General features: G+C 46.5%; 1 protein-coding gene and 2 long non-coding RNA genes across 5 annotated transcripts in view; 1 reads left to right on the forward strand and 2 right to left on the reverse strand.

Moving 5' to 3' along the window:
* Positions 1-9,797, reverse strand: part of LOC144138235 (uncharacterized) — a 32,411-nt gene extending 22,614 nt beyond the window's left edge. The window contains exons 1-6 of one of the 2 annotated variants that reach the window (XM_077670425.1): positions 9,705-9,797; positions 9,537-9,598; positions 6,786-6,855; positions 6,138-6,280; positions 5,187-5,353; positions 2,121-2,278 (exon numbers count right to left, since the gene is read on the reverse strand). In XM_077670425.1, the coding sequence (XP_077526551.1) occupies positions 2,121-2,278; positions 5,187-5,353; positions 6,138-6,280; positions 6,786-6,855; positions 9,537-9,551 (553 nt within the window). In that variant the 5' untranslated portion in view covers positions 9,552-9,598; positions 9,705-9,797. The remainder of the gene's footprint in view (positions 1-2,120; positions 2,279-5,186; positions 5,354-6,137; positions 6,281-6,785; positions 6,856-9,536; positions 9,599-9,704) is intronic. The other variant, XM_077670426.1, reaches the window with a different exon arrangement.
* Positions 9,798-17,330: 7,533 nt separating this feature from the next.
* On the reverse strand, positions 17,331-21,884 carry LOC144138236 (uncharacterized). 2 transcript variants are annotated; one of them, XR_013315843.1, is made up of 6 exons: positions 20,136-21,884; positions 19,118-19,201; positions 18,293-18,356; positions 18,058-18,192; positions 17,832-17,927; positions 17,331-17,415 (listed from the first exon to the last, which is right to left on the reverse strand). It is a non-coding gene; the product is annotated as an uncharacterized LOC144138236 (long non-coding RNA). The 2 variants fall into 2 exon arrangements; XR_013315844.1 differs by having other exon boundaries at positions 20,312-20,373.
* Positions 21,885-22,306: 422 nt separating this feature from the next.
* Positions 22,307-23,033, forward strand: LOC144138237 (uncharacterized). The gene is made up of 3 exons (XR_013315845.1): positions 22,307-22,504; positions 22,606-22,684; positions 22,790-23,033. It is a non-coding gene; the product is annotated as an uncharacterized LOC144138237 (long non-coding RNA).
* The last annotated feature ends 1,433 nt before the right edge of the window (positions 23,034-24,466 follow it).

Genomic DNA, 24,466 nt, shown 5'->3' on the forward strand with positions numbered 1-24,466 from the left:
GCAGAAAACAACAGCCCGGCTGCTTCTCGAGAAAGAGTGACAAACAGGGGAGCGAGAGCCGTCACTTGCTCGTTCGCGGCAGTCGGGTGCCTCGCCGGCTCGTTCGTATCTGCCGCCGGGCCGCGCAGGTCCGTTCCTAACAGCCGAAATTTTCCCATTGCAAACAATGCAATTTCGCCGGGACTTTTCGGAAATTCCTATCATCCCGAAATTCGCACCCCCAGAATCGTACCATCGAGAGTCCAGTGTAACTACGAATAAACACCAATACAGTCTGCGAAAGCACGTACCGTTCGCCGTGTATATGCTTCGCGACTTTGCTGCTGAGACATGCTCTGAATTTATTTTTTTTTTTAGTTTTGGGTGGTTCGAATATTTCGAACAATAAAAGTGTCATTCGAATCGAATCGAATACCAAAAAATTCGAATCGAATATTCGAAGTTTCGAATATTCGCACACCCCTAGCCGATTCATGCCGCACACCCCAGACCCAAGCGTCAGGCCTTTAAAGGGGGGAGACACTGCTCTTAAGGGGGCAGACTGGTCTTAGAGCTATATTTTTTATTTACCAACCAATTTTAATGAAACTGCACTGCGTAGAGTTTTTTGTGCTGATTTCAAATCTCCTATTAGATTTTTTGTAAGCTGATTATATTTTGAGTTAATTAATGATTAATTGCCATTATTTTGGGACACAGTTACAAAATAACCACTCCATGCAGAATGGCAATTACCACGTGGCTAGGCAGACAAATGACTAAAGAATACAACATAGGAAGAACTTTATTGATTTAGCTATTTTTGGTCATTTTACAACACAGGGAACTTCGCTTCTCCCGCGCTCTGCCAGAAATGGCTCGCAGGTGGTGCCAATTGAACACAATAATAATTTTCCAAAGCCTCCATTTAAAAAAATTGTTTCCTATATTGTATTCTCCACACATATTGGTATCAGAAGCAAAAAGAATTAAAGTTGTACCTGCTCTGGGTGCCAAGATATCTGAGGATGAAATGCTAGCTTTGCATTGCAAGAAAAGTGCCGTTTCACCGTCGGATTCTGTGCTAACTGAGCAGTAGAGTGCACTTTAAAATGCTATTATAATATAATAACAAAATATGATGCCTTTTGATGAGGAAATTTACAGACTGTTAGAAAAATGGCCCTGGAGGCCAAAAATTCCATTTTTGAGAAAACGCTTTTTTTGACCGTTTTTCGGCCCCAAAGACCCAACTGCCCCCTTAAAAAGCTTCCTTTAATTGTTAAGTAAGCTGAGAAGCTTGTCAGTCTTGCTGCTTTTTTCCCACTGATTTCAAATATGCTGTTATTTTTTGAGCAAGTCAATTAGTTACCAAGATAATTAGAGTTAATTTGTCATTTTTGGAGGAACAATAGGCAAAACAGTGTTGGTCATAAAACTTTAATCTTTACAGTTTCAATTTTTACGAACCCTGGTGAGTGCAAAAGAGAATCGGTTTTTTGATGCATTACTTGGAACTAATTTTACGGCTCATTAAACCTTGGTGGCACCAGTGGCAAGGAACCACTTCGCAGGCCCATTTCAAACACCAAAGTTTAATGAGCTGCAGCAAAGGTGCAAAGGTAACGACTGAAGCAAAGGTGAATGTTGCCATTGCGGTTCATATATAAAGGGACACTGAAGCAAGTTGTGAACATGCAAGCTTTTAATTTTTTGGCAGATTCGCACGCATGATTTTTTTTATAAGTGCATGTGAAAAGGACGCTTCTCTCGCACCTTCCTCCTTGACGAATAAGCGGCAAATTGAGGAGAATTTGAGCAGACGGCTAGCCTATTCAACCTCCACAGTCTGCTCATGAACAAGCAAGAAGGTCAGTATTGATCACGAAATGGGTGCACGTCGATATTTTGAGAGCGACATAGATGCCACCACACTGCAACTTAATGCGGCGTCAGTGTGGTGGTTGGTGCAGCGGACAGTGACCACAAACTGTCTTTTGCCTCCGATTACAGATGAGCTTGGGCTCTAGGCGTCTGCTAAACAGCCATTTTATGGACTACACGAGTAACACTGTGCATAGCAGCCCCTCATCAGATTTCGACACCTGAGCGAGCGGCCAAAAGCCCCGCCCAACGCCTACCTCTGGAAGAGAGGCTGATCTCTGGTTCGGGTGTTTGGGCGATGTCTTGCAGCGGCTCCACGACCGCTGTCCTGTCCTCGTCATCCTCCTCAAGCACCATGGACATGCTGCAGGCTTGGTTGCAGAGGCGGCTGCCCGGAGGGTGCAGGGAGGGGGGCCTGCACACACGACAGGCACATCCGTGTGGGGGAAGCGTGGCGAGCACTAAAGCTTGCGACACTGAAAGCCGAAGGTTTGATTGAAGGATGGTCGGCGAGTTTTTGGATATGCAGTAGCAGACCAATTTTTCGGACCTGGAGGGGAACCAAAAATAGTCCGAATAAAAGAGCAGTCCCAAAAATTCGCGAGTCATCACTCCTATAGGACAACTGGTGGTTCCTCGGGAAAGACCGAAATATCCAGCAAGTGCGGATTTTTGGAGTCCGAAAAAACGGTCGGCTACTGTACGTACAAGTACAAACAATACTGTTTATTTGAGTCTTTTCTACCCTGTACGACGACAGGTACAGCCGCAGCATTGCCTCTTTATTTAACCCGTTAAGGGCTTATGACGACCTGAGCTTGTCATAAGCAGTCGCCACTTTTCTCCTTATGACGAGCTGTGGTTGCCGTAGGTCTTTCGCAAGGTGCCAAAAGGCTTTTGACGAGCCCAGCTCGTCAAATGGTGCTTTTATATTTGAAACATAGATGGCAGCACACATTTCGTCAATCGGCACTTTTATACAACGCGAGTTTGCACACTAGATGGTGGAATGCGTGCCTTGTGTTTCTAGCCAGTTATATACACAGATGTGGCCACATCTGTGCGGCGTTCTATATCTCTCTCCCTCAGACGGTGAGAGCGCAAGTGATGAGGACGTCAGTGTTGTGTTCGATTCCTCAAGTGGAAAGAATAACGATGGCATTTAAGGAAAGCGGCTCTGAAATACAGTGGAATCTCGGTCATACGAATCTCAAGGGGCGGCAAAAATATTCGTATCACCCGAAAATTCGTATCATCAGAAAACGAGAAAAAATGGAATAGTGCCGCGCATGTGACATGCGGCGGCAACATGGCGTCGGCTGTTGCCCTGAAGAGGTGCAAGTAGTTCAGCGACCGCTTGTAACCTTCTGTTAAAACACAGCTCAAGGTGTAAACTCAGTTGTTCATGCGGGGAAGAGCCCATAAAGTGGGAGAAAACTGCGCTATAAAATATCATCCGCGCCAAATATGCGCCGCGGAGGTGGCCCAGCAAGCGGCTGCGAGCGCTTCGAAATTGCCGCCATGAGGCACACGTCTCCCCATTGGCGCAAGTCATGACTCATGAGGCTCCTCTCACTGCCGTTGGCGGCAACCAAGGCTGAGCACGGCGGGGGGTGTCGATTACAACGTGCGCACGCGGCCGCTATAGCCCGGCCGTGGGCAGAGGTACCACCCCAGCAGAGGCTGGCGCCGCGGTGCCGGCCCGAATCGTCAACGCGAGAGTCAAAAGAACGCGTGCTCACCTTCGACGCGACGTGCGCACGCGAACCGCATGCGATTCGTGCACGTCGGCGTTGCGCGCGCATTATTTTCACGCCCGCGATGACGATTTCGCCCCCGCGACAAATGCTAAAGGAGGCCATGATGCTACCTCGCTCGGAAAATGACGCCCGACGCGCGCGGCAGTGGGAGGAGCCTGCCGACTTGCGCCAATGGCGAGGTGCGCTCTTCATGGCGGCAGTTTGAAAACGCTCCGGACAGCCCGGTGGCCCCGCCGGAGATGTTTAGGCCTAACACCCCAGCAGATATTGAATGGGCGCTTTCACTACCGGCGCGGATGATGTTTTATAGTACCGTTTTCACCTACATTATAAGCTCCTTTACCGCTCAAGCAATTTCGTTCGTGCCTTGAGCGATATTTTAGAGAGCGCTTAGAAGCGGTCGCTCGAGCTCCCGACACCACTTCGCGGCCGAAGCTGCCGCCATGTTGCCGCCGCCGGCCGCGGCGCGTGCAGGTGGTTACGCGGCAGGGTCAGCGCGCCTGTGGCGTGCGCGGCGCGTTTTCGCCAGCAGAAAACGCTCCATGCGGTTCACGCTCCATGCTTTTGTGCCCGCGCGCAACCAAGGGCGCACGGCCACACCAACACTCCCGCCTCCCGTCCACGCCGCAGTCGTCTGCTCGCGGCTCCCGTGTTCGTATCACCCGCACCAGGTGATAAATGCGTACGGATCAACCGAATTTTTTTACATTGCATACAATGCATTTTCGCCGGGGAATTTTAAAAATTCGTATCACAACGAAATTCGTATCAACCGAATTCGTATCACCGAGATTCCACTGTATATTCATAAAACACCTCACGTCCCCCCAGGAATAGGGTATTAAGTGGAATGACCTGAATGACCATAAAACCTTATCTGCCATAAAATATCTGCCACAACCCATAGCCTTGTGCGGGACATGAATGCATGGGGTTGGAAACATGCAAAAACCTTTTAGCGAGAAGGGAAGGGTGGGAGGAGAGAAGAAAAATAAATTAAAGCCGTTGCACTCAATGTGAAAGCTGTCGGAAGTGCAGAGCCGCGATTCGCCATAACGGGCTGTAGCACCTCTACCCACTCACTGCTACCACTCAATGCAATTCAAATTTCCCGCCTTCGCAGTGCTCGCGTGCCCCCTGCCTGAAACGGCGCCAGTGGGAGTTCTGTTCTTTTCGTGCTTGCTTTTCCTCCCACGCGTTGCCAGCGTTGCACTGCCACTTTTTTTTTCGCTTACTATCGCAAAAACCAACCCAACGAGCGTTCCTAAATAAATGAACACGGGCACTGCCGGTTAACTACGTATATTTTGTCTTACATGTACCTACAGTTTTCTTTGCGCTAAGCAAAGAGGTCATGTATGACAAGCGCCAGCGGTTCACAAGTTTCGAACGCTTCTGACTATATAAGTTGCTGGGCTTTCGAAGCCTCTGGGTTACACCGCGAGTTCGCGACAACAGAACATCGTGTTGGGTCCAGCGAGTGAGCTACGACGACAACGCGAGCCCCCAAAGTGCTCTGCACTTAGAACAACACCCGAGGGCCAGAGGTGAAGCAGAACTCACTCCTTGGGTGGAGACTCGCAAGCTGTCTCGTGCAGCAGGCTGCTGGCAGCCGTGAGGGTGATGTTGGCATCGGCGGTGAGGAGGTCCTTGAGCAGGGTGGACGCCCGCACGTGGCTTTCGAACAGCGCCCGGATGTGGCCCATGTCGGCCTCCAGCCACCCCTTCAGCTGCGCACAGCACGTCGAGAATGTAAGGGGCACACACCTGACATGGCGGTATGCCTAAACGAGTGCACGACACACACGAGGCCCCAGCCTTGCATTGCATTTAAAAATAAAACCCTGGTCTATGAAACAAGCCAGAGAGGAGAACCCTGGAGGAATATTTGACCACAGAGGTCTTCACTACACACCAAAACCTTGACACATGCGTGTATTCATTTTTTTTTCCACCATCGACAGAAACAGCTGTCACAACCGCGACCAGACCTGCACCTTTGATCTGAGCAGCATGAACACCTTAGCCACTGAGCCACCACCATGGCCAGTGTCAGGCATTGCGCAATATCGGCAACTGCCCGATAGCAATGTTTCATGTTGTACAGCGCTTCACATCAAGTTGACAGAAAAGGAAACAGCATTGTGGAGGTTCCACAAGGCCCCTACCAACTGAATGTCAATCCCAGAAACTTATCCTGGTGCCTCAAAATATAAATTGAAAGGGTGTCCTTTCGGTACTTCGGATAGCATTCAGAAGGGAAAAATTACTTCTGTACAATTCCTTTGCCGCTGTTACCAACAATAAAAACAACATTTTGATTGGCGAGTAGTGCCCAGAGGAACTGCACTGAAGAGGAAAACCCTCAATTTCCAAGAACAGACTGAAACAAGATGAGTCACATAGCTTTTCTGCCACACCTTGACATGCATACACAAACACACGCATACAAAAAGGGCAAAGGTTTTCTGCTGAAAGTATTGCCCAAAGAGGAGAAAGAAGGCTGTCCCATACAATGGGCAGGTACAGGTCTTCATTCTTGCCCCACCGGCTGGCAGCCGCCTTGAGCTCTGCCATCTCCGCCCTGGCTGCTGCTAGGGCCCGCACGAGCGCTTTGTTGGCCTTTAGCACGGAAAGCATCTTCCGCTTGTATGTCGCTGCAGACGGGAAAGGAATTGGTACATGTGGCAGACCGTTCAAGACTGAACGAAGCGCCAACAAGGGAAATGCGCATAGGGTATGCATGACAAAGTTTTTCCGTTTAACGGAGATTCTTTTTTTTAAATCATTAGCATCACTGTCCCAAATATCGGGGTGGCAACTACACACAAATTTTTAACAGTGAAGGAGTCAGGGTGTATCACACAAAAAAACATGCACAAGCTTGCCGAATACTACGTTCAGTAAACCTAGAATTGCCAAGAAACAGCATGCCTGTGAACAACACATTCGGATTTTTTTTTCATTCGTGTGGGTCTGAAAGCTTTTGCATTGGGAGGTTGAACAAAGGAGCCCTGGAGCAAATTTACCCGACTGAAGTTTGTGGCTGCGTTGAGTCTGTTTCATTTGTATAATCCCTGGTATCACTACACTGCGGCCTTTAGTCACTATGCTACTGCCCATGCAGTATGGAAAAAGCCCAGAGGAAACGAATGGGCTCACCACACATCTCCTGTGCTGAGGTCACAGAGGTGCTCTTGTTCTTGTGCAGCCATTTCAGATTGTACCTCACCTAAAAAAAGTCAGGAAAAACATTTTGCGCAGATTTAAAAATGCAAAGCAAAGTGGATCACTTAACCACATGAAAACTGGTTCCAATCTACAAGTGGACTTCCCTCATATTATGGCATAGAATTTTTGCATAGCACTACACTGACAGCGACAGCGGTGCATAGTTTCAGCAATGGAGTAAGACACCCACAATCGTTGATTTTTTTTTATGAATGAACTGCGGCCCATTCTACAGATGTGTTGCAGTTTTTCAACGGGATATTACAGAAGTGCTTGCAGTTTAGGCGTCAAGGTGTGCTGATTATCGCCCACTGATAGCTTTGCAAGCCTTATCATGCCATGGCAGATTTGTTGAAGATTCCACGTCAAAGGCTTGCTTCGCCATCCCCCTTATCGGGTGGCCAACGAGAGGACTCACTGGCGCTGGTGGCGGGTTGTACCAGTTGTCATTGAGGGATGTCTGCTTTGACAGCCCACACACCCCTCAACAACTGGTATCAAATTAATGGTTCAGCAGCTCAAATCACCCGCAACAGGCCACAGCATGAGTGCAGCCCTTTCAAAACCTCAAAGAATCCCTGAAAGTCATTGATGGAACGCAGAAAAGGGACTGCTCAGTGCAGGATGAAATGAGAGAAACACAGATCTTGCTACAGCAAGTTCAGGGGCGATCAGAGTGCAGGTTGGCAATACGATGTTCGTCCTGAGCGACTTCACTTTAATCTTTTTTTTTCTTTTGCTGTGTTGTAATTTTCAGGATCAGGAGAGAGCCTTTGTTAGAACAACCATTCTCCCTGAATAAGAAACACACTTTGATCTGTCGCCATGACAGAAATTTTGGCGTGTTCGAAGATAACGGGCCCAATGGCTGGAGGGGAGCCTAGAACATTCAGAGCACCCCATCAAAGCAACACACCCGGTCACGCTGCCATCTATGCACCATTCGGTGGAACCACTGATCGACCCCACGCACTCAAGCTGACAAATAATTATTGCCTGCAGGGCGTCTAAACATTGCCTTAATTGCGAGAAGCATTCTCAATTTCTGTGTCATAACAGTATGGGAGGCCACATAAAAAAGGAAGGCACTAGGGCGCTGCACAACCTGTGGTCATGGTACTGGATGTCAAAAGTGGTTCCATTTGTTGAAGCAGGGTGCGACTGAACAAGACAAATTATTCAAAAAAAAAAAAAATGGAGAAAACGTAGAAGTCTTATTTTAAACCACTGACGGACTTTTACCAGAGCTGTGCATTCAGTGGCAGACGTAAGGGGAAGTTGGGGGCTCCCGGGCAAAATAGCACTACCACGCCTACAGTACAGTCGGCAAAAGGCTTGTCTATAACGCTTGAGCGGCGAGCACCAAACTGCGTGGGAAACACCAAGAGATAACGCCTGGTTTGAGACCGGTAGAAAGTGAACATGCGCAGCCCGCATCAGCACGATGGCTGGGTCCCTCCTCGCTGTGCCTGTCACCTTGGCTTCCACGCCTTTGACCGTAATAAGCGCTGCATGCCTGCGCTGCCGGGCCGGGAAACAAAAACAGAGATTACCCGACTTAGCGCGCGCTGTGCAAGTTTTTTTGTCTGCATTAGCTTTGGCGCACAGCTGTTCACTGCGTCATCGTTCTGACAATACACTGAACGAGTATCGCGTGCACCACTATTGGGTTTCCGCACTCGGCTTTGCACGCCACTGCTGACGGGATAATGCCACAATACTTAATGCACTGTGCAAGCGATCACACACCGATAGCTAGCCACTCTGGAACACCAGTAGCGATGGATGCGTTTCCGGCGATTGTTGTTCGTTTTCTCGCATACAGAAAAAACAACTGTCTAAATTCTGTAGGGCGCCGCGAAAATTAAGTGTTGCACGTAGTTAAACGCAGCCAACGTTGTACTAACACTCGCTAATCTCCACTTTTCTGTCCCTGCCCGGCAGCGCATCTCGCGGCAGAAGAAAATACGGAAGCCAAGGCGACGGGAACAGCGACAAGGGAAGCAGCAATGGAGCTGATGCGGGTCGCGCATGCTCACATTTTACGGTTCTCAAACCAGGTGTTATCACTAGATGTCTCCCGCACAGTCCAGACCATGCCGCTCGCGCGGTATAGAAAAGTCTTTTGCAGGCTGTACTAATTCTTTAGTCACCATAGCGACCCTACTCCGCCCCCTCAGACGAGGTCACTCTGGGTCCGGCTGTGGGCGCCCGTAGGTAGTAAGCGGCATGTCGACGGAAAGCTTCCTCCTGACATTTGCCCGCTTTGCGGCAGGCAGTCAACGCCAACACCTTTCTCCGGGATTAGGGCACGCCAACAAGGAAGGCTGTGGACGGCGGTGGCAATGGGGGAGTGACATCAAAAAAACGAAACAAAAAAGTTGCTTCGCTTTGCTCTTTTCGTGCACCCACATCTTAAGTTCGAAAGTGGCCGGAGTATTCTGCAAGGTCATGTCTTCGCAGGGGTTGTCATTCGCTCTAATAACGCACTAGACCACGCGCCTTCCATTGTAGATTTGCCGTTTGATTTCCGGCCTTCCCTTCCCGAAATTCGCACCACGCCACGTTGGAACACCGACAGTCAAAGTATTCACTACAAAATAAGGAAGCTCAGGCTTTCAGATACGCAGTATGCAGGCCGTATGCAACATAAGAACGCACAGAAGCAAAGCATGAACTTACGGAAGACTGGGGCATGGTGACGGGTCTTTCGCTATGGTGGGAAGGCGTCGGTTGGACGGCCTCTGCAAAATGAGATGAACGAAGTGCTTTGAGCAATGCGTAGATATAACAAAAAGGGTTAAATCAGGATTGTGCTGCACGCAGTGCCTGCTTTGAAGCAGTACCTACAGTTTAACAAGTGCGCTTCGAACAGAGCCACGTTCAAATCTGGGACGTTTTCGAACTGCACACCAACGTTTATAGCTGCACACTGGGGTCCCAGTGTTGCCAAACGTCGGCGAGAAAAAGTAGCTAAATGATAACGCGGTTCTGGCGGTGACATTCAGCATGATGCTAAAGGCAGAGCGGGCAGAGTGCTAAAGGTAATTTTTCTTTTGAAGCAATTGTTTAACATCGATACTTCTTGTTTGCTGAAACGTCGTATTAGCGTATTTTTACTCGCGTTTGTTTCTTTGTGTTGTTGCACGAATTACTTTGACTGGTTTCTGTTCCGCGTTCGAGTCTTTTTTTTTTTTTAATTCCGTTTCTTCTTACGGCGCGAATTACAACAGCAAGCAGACTGACATACACCGCAGCCTCCATAGAATCAGGGTTCTGCGTAGCTGGTGTGCACCAGTGTATCGGAATGGCATCCCAATTTCATTCCAGTTCCATTCCGAGGAATTAGAACTTGTCGCAATTTCATTCCCTTCAATGTCTCGAAATGACAACACTTAACCTATTCCCACTCCTGGAATGGACGGCCAGTTCAATTCCATTCCTTTAAAGGAGCCATGAAGAGAAAACACAAGTTTGGTTCATTCAAAAGATTGCCTCGTTAGAATCATACTGACACCACTTGTAACGTAAACTTCGCTCAAATAAGCTACATAATTAGGAAAAACGGGAATGGTCATGCGACCCACCAGCTCATTTCCCGCAACAGAACCTATGTCGTCACATGAGCTAAGCTCTGCGATTGGCGGAGGCTGGCAGAAGCAGACGCAAATTAGGTAGAACTTACAAACTAGACGAACGAGCGATTTGCGCTTAAATTTAGGGCACATTCTTTACAAAGCAATAAGAATGATGGGACAAACAGTGGAAGTTACGAAAGCACATGTAAACATAGAAGTACTGATGCGTTCTGCTGTTCGTACTGCGCACAGCATTCTTGGTTTCGCTGCAGAGCACTACGGGGCTTGGGGTTGTCTCAGACGACACTGGCCGATTGACGCAAGCAACGGTGTCTTACGTGACCCCATTTGTCAAGCGAGCACTGTTTCAGGGAACGAATATTTTCTCCCAGAACAAAAACAAGCCAGGTTTAAATGCGGGCAAACACAAACCAAACGCTTGCCACGGTATGGTGGCGCCATCTAGGTTACAGAACGTAAAGAAACGCGGGAACAAAACAACACCGCTGTACAGGGTGGAGACAACCTTCGAACGGTCCCGTGCCGCCGCAATTGGGCCAACGGGCTCAGCGCGTTATTCTTTTCGTTTCCCACGAGACCTAGCAACGCGAAACAGACAATATGATTCAAACTTCTTCAGTAAACCACGTTGCGGCGATAATTTCAGCGTGGTTTTGACACAATGACTTGCTTCGGCGGCGAGCGAGCAACCAAAAATGGCGGCGCCAGCGTATACGTGTCTCTACCCTGTACGGCGGATGCGTGAATGAAGGTATTCTAGGCTGCAGAGCGGTCGGTTTCAGTGATGTCACTTGGGACCACGAAAACGCATGATTGAGCGGGAAAATCAAAATTTTAACCTAAATTGTTTAATTTCTCAGTGAATAAAGCACCGTTTGTATCCGGACAAGAACTGGGGGCACTATAAAACACGAAATCTTTCGAATAAAACCAACTTGCATTTTCTCTTCATGGCTCCTTTAATTTCTCAAAGGCTTGGTGACATATATCTCGTGCAGAACTACCCTTCTAATGCGAAAAGGGGAAGTATCGACACTGCCCCTTTTTGCTATTGCGAGAGCTTGTTCTAATATTTTGTTCTTACGCGGCGCGAGATGAAGCACTTATTACATTGATGGCTGCATTTTCCATGCAGTTTCGTTGCGCTGCCTGTCAATCTTGCTATCTGCTTCACGTACCGTCAGCACTCACAGGCATGTCGCGCGTACCTTCTCACATCTACACGCACTTTAAATGCTCACTTGAATGATTTCAAGAGGATTTAAAGCATTTGGGAAGTAATTTTCTATACCAACGCAAGAGACAGCAAGGCAGCGTCACGAAACACGTACCATTGACAGTTTTGCAGTCACCGTAGGAAAGTCGCCATCGCTTCCACGTTGACCTCTATTTCGCTTGCTTATTGCTCTGGCATTACCTCAGCACAATCCGTTCAACACAGGAAATTATTTATAACCCTTTCACTTTATGCGTGTGTAAAGGTATGCCTGGAGCCTTTAGTGGGCGTTTTCCGACCCGACTTAAGCCCTCGGCTTTTTTTCCACATAACGCAACAAATTGAACAAATGCATAATCGGATTTGCTGATATTAAGCATGGGGCTGCTATATTTGTTAGGTCTAAAACACTCAGGTCAGCTGTCCTAAAGACTTACGCGCCATATAACACTTAAGGTGACAGAACCATATCGTGACAGGAGCCCTAACAAAATAAAAAGTATGGCCAGGCAATTTGTTTCTACGAACGAGCAACCTATATGCATCAGGACCAGGGATAAGCGAGTATTCGGTGTTGTCGAATATTTGATCGAATTTCTCTGTATTCGTTATTCGCTTCGATCCGTATGCTGGTGTTTGATATTTTCGAATTATTCGACGCTCCCGGTTAGGCAGCCAAAGCCAAGATTTTTGGTCAAGCCTTCCGAGATATCATCCCAGGCTTGACACAAGACCTCACCAATGTGGACATTTCTACCATCAGTGCCAAGTTAATTGCTGTGCTGCCCAGAGGTGCGACGAGCTCTTGGCCGCCATCACACTATCCATTCAAATATGGCACTGAAACGACACTGCTGCCAACACAATGGCACCAAGCCAGTGGAACTGTACTGCCGATTCGATACAGAATTAGCGGAACACTGTTAAATATGGCAGCCTGTAATTTGCACTTTGTTTATCCACGGACACAGACACTAGTGGCTACATTACACTTTTTAGAAGGCAAAGCTTTCTACCTCTACCAGCCAACGGTTTCGTCGTGTGCGCCACAAGAGACTCCAAACTACTGGCACTGCCAGGGATCAAACCTGGGCACTAAGAGAAGCGGAGCGAGAGCCAGTCGTCTTTGCGACTAAGCTACGTCCACACATGGAAACGGGGAGACAGACACTGGTTTTGATTCAGCAGCTGGGGAGGGGGTGGGCGCTTTTTGGCGCGAATCCCAGGTGACGGCTGGCAGAATCTCTGGTTTCATTCTTTGTAGAGCGACGTATGTGAAATCAAGTGACGTCACACGGTCAGTTGTTGCGGGCGTCGTTTACAGCTTTGCTTTCCAACCACCCTTCATAGCGTGGATTGGAGCGAATATTTTTAACGGAGTTTCTTGATAGTGCTAAAAACTCTGGAACCAACGGCGCGTGACTTTTTTATTTTGGCGACTACTAACTGCGCTGTCGTCAGCAGCCAGCGGGAGCTGCTTCTCCCGTAGCATGTGGAGCAACTAGTATTTCTACAAAAAAACTTGTGAATACAGTAAAGGAAAGCTGTGCATGTAATTTCTGAATACATAGTACTCAACCCGTAAAAGTTTCACAAAATGCTGTGCCTCCGTGAATTCAATTCTTAGTTGGGTCACAATTCGCTAATTTTCCTTTGTAATTTGTGATGTGTACTATTCGAACTGTATATGTATAGTATTCGATTCGAAATTATTCTATCAGGTCATGTTATTCGCTTCGAATTTGCTTCAAACCTCAAATTCACTATTCGCCCATCCCTAATCAGGACTTTATCATAACTTTGAAATGAGGCCTTCCTATCCAAATAGTGGCGATGCTCCATCTCTCAAGCTGACGACTAAGGCTTCAGTATAAATTAGGCGCAAAGGCCACGTGCACAGAAACGCAGTAACCAAACTACGAACAAGTTTGGCACAAATGGAGGAGAGGGCATGCACATTCGGATCAAAGCAAAGCGCAGCGTCACATTGCTGAGAGCTGTCAAAACACTCGCAAACAGGGGCGCTGCTAGAGCCGGAACTGTTAGAAACAAGCGCCCTTTGGCAGCTGTGTCTTCTGCATTGTCGTATATGATGTCTAATGCAATCATACATCCCAGCTGCTCATTACTGTAGCAGAGCGTGGAGGTAGAAAGCTCAGCAACACATCCGAAGCTCGCTTCTTGGATGTGTGGCTGAATTTGGAGTAGGAACAAGAGTCTAAAATGCAACCTTAGACTACTTAAGTAGCCAGAAGGCACCAGCGATGGTAACACCATCGTCTGAAAATCACCAGTCCATTTAGGGCAAGAGGAACTTAATTCCATTCCCATTCCATTCCAGCATCTTGAAAAGGTTGGAATGAATCCGGAGTCATTCCAATTCCGGAGTGGTCACTGGAGGACTGCATGAGCCCAGGCTGACCTGAAAGCTGCGGGCCGCGCTGGCTGGCCCGAAGCATTTCTTTGGTGGGCCCGAGCCAGGCTCGGGCTTAAAGTTTTCGGTCTGACATGAAGTGTAGCAAAGAGGATTAAAGATAATTTTTTAGTTTACTTCCCCACGCTTCTTGACGTTAGTTGTGCACATTATTTTAAAGATGTTTTTTGCTAGGTCTGATAGTCATTGAACCCTTTTTTTATTTAAATTTTGCATACAGCATCAAGATTTTTTATTTTGGGTATAACATACCAAAAATATGATTACAAGGTATGCCGCAGCGGAGAAGAGATTAACTCAGACAACCTGGAGCTCTGCAGTTATGTATATGTACACCTGTGTTTCACATGTCGCACCCATTGAAATGCGGCTGCCGCGGCCGGGAATCGAACTCGCGTGCTAGAGAAACAGCAGCACCGAGAACCACTGCAGGCAACACATTTCAATGCACGTAAAGTACTCGTACATTGAAACACGACATTAAACATCTCAGCAACTTCTACCCGAGACAACCACGTTATCTCTCCAAGACTCTGGTAAACAAAGGTGATGGCGGCTGTGATGCAAGAATACAGATTGTTCCACTGATGCGATGGGAACTAAAGGAGCCGGAAGCTAAAGTACAAGCACTGCTTAATTAACTGCAGATTTTCACGTCTCAACTCACGAGTGCTGTACCCACTAGATGCTCTGTCTGATTGCTCGCTACGAAGGGAGCTCAACCAAACATAATAAACAGATTACCTTCAGCGTCTAAACCCAGGCCCGTTCACGCAAACGCGGTCCCTCCCTAGGCTTAGGAATAAATGGCTGGGCCCGGGCCGAGCCCAGGCTGGCCTCACTTCTAGACGCACGGGCCTGGGTCAGAATTGGGCTTCATAAACCAGGCTCGACCCGGGGCCTTAAAATCAGGCCCATGAAGTTCTCTGGTGACAACTCCACAACACCGGTGTACACCTATTTTATTCGCGTGCAATCAGGTTCAGGTGTCACACAGCACACACCCCTCTACACCATTTACGCATCCAGTTTATAGTTTTGTGAATTTTGTTAAAAAGGGAACATCACCCCTCAAAGCTCACAATTCCTGGCCATTCCCCAAAGTGTGAACTATGTGCGCTGAAGAAAAGAAGAACGACTCGTTCAAGGCGCGAAGTTGGCACGACTCCCGCTTGTTGGAAGTTGGAACAACCATCGCTACAGGGTACTACCATCGCCTCCTGTTCCACACAACGTGCAGATGAATTATATTTCAAAACAATATACACACACCCATTATACTCTTCATTTCTGTGTATTTTTCTCAAAATTACTTGGCATTCTTATTTCTATGAAATGTGGTATTTATGGCTTATCACGTATGACGAATGAAGTTGCATACATGCACTGAAAAATGTTGCTTTCACAAGTGAACTGACAGTGCTTTTTGATTTTAATATAAGCGAAACAAAATTTCTGAAGGTCTTACGCACGAAAAATTTGTGGGTTCGGGCTTACCCAAAGGATTCCGTACTACAAAAGTGCCAGTTGTCGACATATCGCCAGTTTCAATCGTTATCTAAACACTTGGGAACACACTCGGACATGGGCCTGTGTGTCATTTTGTTGCCAGTGTACCGATATGGTTGCGCTGTGATAGAAGCTGAATCAACAACACCTGCTCGCCCAAATTGCTACATTGCCCAACGAGGAGCTTTCAGTCGCGTGCTAGTCGTGAGCAAACCTTCAGTGCCTGTCAGGGAGGGCCCTCAGTTGATTGATTGATTGTGGGGTTTAACGCGCCGACGCAATGCAGGCGATGAGGCACGTCGTAGTGGAGGGCTCCGGATTAATTTCGACCACCTGGGGATCTTTAACGTGTGCCGAAATCTCGTACACACACGGGCGTTTTTGCTTTTCGCCTCCATCAGAAAAGCGGCCGCCGCGACCGGGAATCGAACCCGCGACCTCGTGCTCAGCAGCGCAACGCCTTAGCCACTGAGCCACCGCGGCGGGTGAGGGCCCTCAGTTGCTTAGGAGTGTAAAGCAAAGCAATTAATTAGCGTAAAGGTAAAGAGCCCTCATTACAATGTTTTTACCACATTACCAGCACACAAAAACCAGTGCCCGGTGAACTCACCAGATTTTGTTACCAAGTTTGTGCTGTCCTAAATAACTGTCCGCGACAAGCGAAAACACACAGGAACCAACGAACTTGGGTGCTAAATTTCTAGAATTTGGTGAACAAACATTAACGAATGAATTTTCAAAGAGTGCTACGACTGCTAATGATAATTCTGAGTAAAAGTTCATGTGGATTAATGATTACAGAATTCAGTAGCAAGTGTGTGCCTTCAGGTTCATGTTACCACACTTGTGTTGCATGTTGTTCGCTGGCTGCATATATTAATACATTAGCCCCTGAAGGGTAGCATAACAGTTTCGCATTACACCTATGGTACAGTTCTTCAGATGCCTGAACAGCTGCAGAAATATCATTTATTTTCAAAGTTGCTGTTGAATGATGTAGCGAACGTGTTTTTTAGACCAAGCCCATACCCAAGTAGCACCAAAACATTAGAAGAACGTATTTTTTTTGTTTGGTGCTAACGTTAGAGCAATGTTCTTAATGTCATTTTTTTTAATGTTTAACTAATGTTATCAAAAACGTTACAGTAATGTTTTGTCAAACATTTTTTAAACGTCCACAAAACATTTTTACAACATATTATTAATGTTAGTGTTACATTTCCCTAACGTTGCAGCGAACAAGCTAATAACGTTCAAAAAACGTTTAAAAACAATGTAAAACGTTACATCACATTTCGCCAAACGTTATGCGAACAGTAAGAAAGCATTCCTACAACATATAAATACTTTTGGAGTTACGTTTACCTAACGTTGCAGAAGCACCCTACAAAAACATTTAAGAACAACTAAAAAACGTTACAGTAACGTTTCGTCAAACATTATTGGAACTGTGAGGAAGCATTTCGACAACATAGTAATTATGTTGGATTTACATTTACTTAACGTTGCAGAAAACACGCTTGAAACAATATTTTAACGTTAGAAAACCTTTTCAGAATGTGGACCAGGAACGTTACAGTGACGTTTTGCCAAACGTGTGGAATGTGTATCGTGGAGCATTGTTTCTGTTATCCACGTTTGCCGGTTACGATATATTTTAAAGCGTTTTCAAAATAACAAGGAAAAGTGATATTTCAAATAAAATTTTATTTTATTTTTGCATGGTTACAACTTTTTTTTTATTTAACATTCCATTGCTGCTGCTGTGCAGGAGAGGAGGCTCCATCCAGGGGCTGGCTGCGTCTGTGTGGAAAAAGCAAACAATTCCTACTTCAGTCCGCTGCGGCGGTTTTTGCGCGAAAAAGTAGTCGCCGCCTAAGGATTTGTTTAGTTAACGAGCGCACACACGCACACACACGCACATGCACACACGCACGCACTAAAAGGAGAGTAACTGAACAAGCAGCTACGCAGCAACTCGTGCTAACCATATGACCAGAAGAAAGCAAGCGCACAATATTTTGGGTCACCTGACTCCCAACTTGAATCTCCTTAGTCAGTAACCTATACAGGTTAGTGACTATTCGTCAAAGTCGCTCGCTAGCGGAGTGTTGTGTCTTCTGCATGGTTCGTGTATTTTTATTAGGCAGAGATTAGGATGAAAATCATTTAAATATAAATGCACTATTAAATTTTGAGAATATTAGTTTATTGCTTACCTTGTGGGTTCCTGTAAGCCCAATATTCGCAAAGTGGATCCAGTCACCAATCATGTGGCCCGCTATCGACTGTGACCTGCGTCACACCAGCAGCAGCTGGAAAGCATAGGGCGCGACTAGTTATGGGCTGCATAGCAGTTCATAAATTGAACTACTAAAACAAATCAAAATACGCTCTCAGAAATTTTCTACACTCACCAAATACTATTCGGGAACGGATACTAACCTCTCGGACCTTTTTCTTCTTTTCTTCCTGTCCAACTGTATATAGATGACCGCTACCCCAGTCGAAACAACCCATCTGAAAATTCGCTTGGTTGTAGAAGCGACGTTTGCTCCTCCAGTCCGGCAGATCTTTCACCTAAAAAAGAACACAAAGTGCTACAGAGGTATTACAGATGGTTCACACAAAAGAAACACTCATTAAACACGAATGTGTATAATGGTCCAAGTTTACTTACGTAATAAAGGGAACCAAAGTGGGAACTCATAAACGAACAACTTCGATCCTAGTCTTTCTCAGCACTGAAAAGAGTTGTGTGACATGTTTAATACATGCTTGGAACAGGCTAGGGGAAGAAAAGAGGAAGAATTTGAGCATTTTACAACAACCCGGGCATTCTTCTTTTTTTTTTTTTTTTTTTTTTGCACGAATGCAGGAAGGTTCTGTTTTTCAGTCAAAGCCATGTGTATCATTACAGCCACTAAATTTGTTAGCGTTCACTTTAACCATGGTTTTTGTTTTTTTCACGCTCGGCGTTGTTACCGCGTCATATGAAACGCACCCTGTTATTCATCACTGCTGAGCCTTTACAGGATTTTTCAAAAGTTGGGAAGAGCACCTGGAACCACGGCTGTAAAAGCCTTTGATTCAAGCTGTTCGAAACCGCACCACCGATGAACAGTACTAGAACTAGCCTTTTTGCTCGAAGCATGTCGGTTTTATTTCGGCGAACGACGGCTGTGCATGATCAATGCGCCCCCAATGAAAGCGTGTTGGTTTCAAACTTCTGATAAAGTACGCGCAGTAGGCAAAATTCTGTATCCAGAGTGACCTCTTTTGGGCGGAACGGTTCCCTTTAGAGGGAGTGGGTGATCGCTAGCATGACCAAGTACCTCCCACACCTCTTAACCCCAATTCCCCCCTTCGGATCTTTATCGGCTTAGTTGAAAGTGGCACCTGCCCTGGTCATTCCAGCTCCTGTTGTGCTGTGCGTTATCGATTGAATTCGCTTTTCCATTTTGATTCGCTAAACCCGCTAGCCATTTACACAATATTTACTTACCAGTTTCTATGGTCTCGGGATTGGCACTCATCGTCGATGAACTCCGCGGCTTTCCCGGTTTGAGGGTATCTTGAAAACCATAGCCTGCAATGAAAGTGACTTCGACTCTTTACCAGCTGCTATTTACCAGCCTTTTGGGGTGCATTTCTCACAACTCAAGAACGCGCTATGCTGCTTTAATGCATTTCAAAAATGTAAGTCGAAAACGAACGCATGTACTCGAACAGCGCACTTTTTCCCACCCTCTGTGACACCTTCAGCCCTCAAAGTGCCCCTTTCTAACAAAGTTGGCTATATAGTCACGCAGGTTGTCTGATTGCTTACTCGCCAGCGAAGAAAGCTACGACAAAAGGCTCAGGTTTGCAGCTTTTAACAATATATCCCAGAAGTCTGACGAACTTTTTGCGATAGGTACACCGTCATACCGTCTAAGTTAACCAGCGGCAAAATAGGCTACCAAGGGGTGCGTTCTGACCTGTTCGTTTGCATTTGTATCGACTACATTCCGAAGTAGCTGCACTGGCTGCACCCCCCCCCCCCCTTTTTTTTTTTCGCGTTAAGGAACCCCGACGTTCCCAACATAATTATCGCATCGCCAGGCAATTAGGGGCAAATGTAATGCTTTTTTTTTTTCAAAATTCGCACAGCGAATTAATGTGACACGCACATTATTTTGTTTCGCGTGCCCAAGCCGCTACCTCACTTGACCGGCTGAAGTGAAGATCATTCGAGTGTGGGCGAGATTAGTTATCCGAATTCACTTTGCTTTGCACAAAGCGCGCAAAAATCGTTTCCATGCAACGAACAAAAATCGTTTCTTGCAACTTACCCGTAACATCGATTATTCCATCAATACTGCCTACTATATAGTTCAAAGGCCCGTTCACACTTGCGACGATGAGACGCGATTTCGGAAACTTTTGCCGCCCGGCGATCCGTTTTGTCGTTCGGTCTCGGCCAATTTGTCGCCGCGACAGAAATCGCGTTGTTCGTCGCAAGTGAGCAAGAAAATACTCACGAGTTGCTCCTGCACACCTTCCTTGTATGTCGCTCACATTGCCCAAACGCCGCCTCTGGCGCTTCGTTTTGAATATCCAGCGATAAACGGGTCTCGGTTGGACAGACCACGGAGAAAGATATAACACCATCGAACAGGCTACGACTGAACAAGCATGCGCTTGCGCATATACTTACGTCTACAACTGCAGTGTTCCAGGTAAACGATCCGGTGTAACGACTGGAGCTGGGTGCGCACGCCCAGGTAGCACAAAAGAGCTTAAATACGTCTACTACCGCGATTTTTCAGGACGAAAGAAACGGCTTGCAAACATCCCAGACAATCCGATCACGCATTCGCGACGTTTTCGAAAGGTCTTAAATCGCGTCTAATGTCCAGCGGGTATTACTATTTCTAGACGATTTATTTACTATCTTTAAAACATCCTCAAAAATCGGTTTAGAAGTTGGATTTTACAAGAGCTGCATAAGTCTGTCAATGCGACTTTTCAATCCGCATTTTAGATGGTTAGAAGACGTTCTGATAATTCTGGTCTAGCAAAGGGCTTTAGAAAGATGCTAAGAATCCCTTTCTTGGGATATTTAGAGCCGCTTTTTAGACGTATGAAATACGGCTTTATGAACCCCCCTGCCATACCCCCCTCCCACGGAGGTGATGCTGGGGGCGAATGCAGCGGCTTTGCTGCATGCATTCGCCATTAAAAGCCATTTGGCTCGAGCAAACATTTTATTGAGACCAAGCAATGGGGGTAATGTGCTGAGGAGAAAAATACCGTTACAATTCAGAAAACATTGCGGTGAAAGCGTCCTTTCCACTTGCCAGAAGCATCTTATATAAAAACGTCCAAATAAAACACTTAACAAGATAAGAGCAATGCAACAAACTTGTATCAACAAGTCCAGAACTCTACACTTTCTTATTTTTAAACAAAGGATGGAGGGCAAACAGAACTCTGAAAACAAAAACAAAATAAATCAATGCAAGAAACTTGTAAAATCAGGTCCATAACTTTGTGAACTTGCTTATGGATATTGGAAGGTACGAATGCAGCACAAATAAAACACTACAAAAAAGGCACACGCAAGAAACTCTCACCATCACGTCCACAACTTGTACAGTTGTGTATGATTATTTGAAAGCAAGTATGCAGCACAAATAAAACTTTCACAAAAAAATATAAATAGAAGAAAATTGTACCATCAGGTCCACAACTTTGTACATTTGTTTTTAAACTTAAACAATAAGATGCAAGGACAACTTGTTCTACAAAAAATGATAGTCACTTAGGAAAGTGAAACAATTGAACTGCGTTTATCTGAAAGATCACATTGTAAAAATGCTAAAAATGTGCCACAACATGTGTTAAATACTTTCTTCCAAATAAAAAGCCACGTGCAGCATGACTAACAGAGCATCACCAGCGGGAGTGAACATATCTTAAATGCAAAGAGCTTTTCTTCAATACACATGGTTCATACATGGTTGAAAAAAAAGAAAACAATGCACAATTTTTCTAAACAAATAAAAAGCCATGTGCGGCACGACTAGCAAATATCACCAGTAGTAGTAAACCTATCCTAAATGCCAAAACGTTCCCAGCCGAAAAAAACCATTGGCCGACCAATTGGTCCATTTTGCCACCCAATGGGTCCAAATGGAATCCCAATGGGTCCAAATGGAAACCCAATGGGGCCAATTGGACCTATTGGAGCGATCCGAATTGGGCCCATTGGCTCGATTAGGATGGCCAGTTGGCCCAATTGGACCCATTGTCTCCAACTACTATAAAGTTAACACTACTGACTGCTCCAACATGATGACCCAATCGGGGAGCCGTTTTGGATAGTATTTGGATAGTATTCAATTACGACAACAATTGGCTGAAATTTAATTCTCTCTCTCACCCTTAATTTGAAACCTTCAGAAATGTTCAAAACTTCAACCTTTACAAATGTATATTTATGAGGCAATTAATTTTGATATTACAATCAGCAATTCAAGATAAAGTTCTTAAAAAACATAACAAACAAACACTAATGAAAACTTTCCGACACGAGTAGCAAAATTGTTTTGAAATAAAACCCCGATCTAATCCAATCGAATCCAATCCACAGACGGACAGTGGATAAGTGACATGGAGGAAAGATAAGTGATATTCAACGCGGTGTTGGCGGTGTAGGTAGTGTAGGCGTGTTGGTCGGTTGCACACGCAGTCTTCTCTGACTGCATTGCATTGGAAATGTAAGGTGGTCTGCAAGAGTGTGAGAAGTGGCGACGATGATATCGCACACCCATAGCAGTGTGTTTCAAGATGCATCTTTACGCTGAACGCCGCTAAGCCTCGCACCGAAGATAGAGTGTCTCTTTATGTGAGTATACTGTTTATATGCGAGTTTTCCTTGCCATTTTCACCAATCATAGCGTGAGCGGTGTTATTAAGAATTAATTTGTCTGCCTAAATATATTTCAGGGCTGTTCATGTTACGATTGACAGGTTCACGACATCGCCGCGCAACGCAGTTCGCCATGCATGGGACGTTGTTGAAGAGGTGAGCTCACGCCACTCAACATTTTAGTGCCTTGTTTTAATGCGCGAAACTGCGGTTTATTATAAACGTAACCCATTGTTCGCTTTTGCCACTCACTTTGTGAAGGTCCAGCCATCCTGCGGCGAGCGGAGCACGGCATGGACAATGGCCTGTGAACAATTGCTTAAACGACGAACTGTCTGCATGCTGTGTATACAAACAAAGCAATAAAGATATTCATTCATTCCAAGAGTTCTTGTATTTGTGATACAGGTAACCAACGCACTGCAGCGGCAGCTCAGATGGAGTGGCTGCGGCAGTGGGATGAACCAACTAAAAGTGCAACAAGTTGGCGGCCAATGGGAAGACCTATTGGCGTTCCAATGGGTCGGCCAATAGGTCGCCCAAATGGACGGCCAATGGGTACGCCAATGGGTGCCTAAAACATTATTGGCCGACCAATTGGTCGACCAAATGGCCGACCCATTGGAACGCCAATAGGTCGGCCAATGGTTTTTTTCGGCTGGGTTTCATCAATAGTCATGGTTCATACATGCTTGAAAAAAAAAAATACCCTCAGCAACCACAACAGATAATGGGGTCCTCTTGTCTGCACTGATGAGGGGCAAATCCTCTGTGACCTTTCTGTCGACGACGCCTTTCCCATTTCTTGAACTTTCCTTAATTAGAGTGGCCCGAGCGGCGGCCTCTCCCATTGCTCCGCCGGGTCGACTTTCGCGCAGAAAATAAAGCCGGTGTAGCGGCGGCGCTGCTGTCGTGAACAACTGAACAGCCGCCGCTTCCCGGCAGCAGCTCCCAGCCCGCGCGCGGGAAAATTTGCGCTGCTCACTGCGGTTTTCGGCGCTTGGGCAGCTGATTGATTAATTGATCACGTTGAACGTGCCGATATGCTGCCCGTGCCGACCTACTGAACGTTCCGACTTGCTGTACGGGAACCGTCATTCTGCCTTCGCAGACCCCATCGTTCTCCCGGAATTTTCTACTCATCGCGGAGCTCCACACCCGATCGGGCACGACGGCAGCGACAGATCGACGGTATAATTTTTTTGGTTGAAATGACTTTGTAGAGTCGATGGCGAGGAAACGGCGTTTAAATCACTGCTATGCGCCCGGGTGCAAAACTGGATACTCTCGGACGGAGCACGTGCGAAAGTATTCGCTTTTCAAGGCGCCAGCCGATGAGGCGCAGCGTCGAGCTTGGGAGCGAAATCTTCGGAGAGCAGACAAACCACATGAACCCGAAAGTGTTGTGTGCGAACTTCATTTTGAGGAGCATTTAATTGTGAGAGATTATGTTCACATCATCGACGGAAAAGAAGTACGAGTTCCCAGAGGAAAGCCGACCCTTGCCCCTAATGCTGTTCCGACGATACTGCCCAACATGCCAGCTTACCTGAGCAAAAAAACGCCGGCTCCAAGGACGCATAGAAAACGACAGCAACCACCCCTTGACGGTAACACCCAGAAGAAACGCCGCATAACAGATCAAACGCCGTCTACCTCATCAGAAGGCACACCCCGGGATGAACTCCTGACAAGTGAAACTGACAATGATGCTTCACCTGCCACAACTTCACCGCTAATAGACACTAATGCCGGTGAGCCGGCGACCCTTTCTGACCTTCGAAAGCTGACGCTTCCGTCAAGTTCTTGGGCGCCTCATGAATTTCCAGACTTTACTGGTGTGGCTTATGTAGCCTGCAAACTGATCGCCCGCACAAGTGAACTGGTGATTGAGAGAGCTGTGTTTTTCAACTGCTCCGAACAAGGCGCTGTAGAGTG

This window comes from Haemaphysalis longicornis, unplaced genomic scaffold (genome assembly GCF_048455015.1).
Source record: "Haemaphysalis longicornis isolate Haplotype H1 unplaced genomic scaffold, Haemaphysalis longicornis Haplotype H1 scaffold_5, whole genome shotgun sequence".
In the NCBI taxonomy this organism is placed as follows: domain Eukaryota; kingdom Metazoa; phylum Arthropoda; class Arachnida; order Ixodida; family Ixodidae; genus Haemaphysalis; species Haemaphysalis longicornis.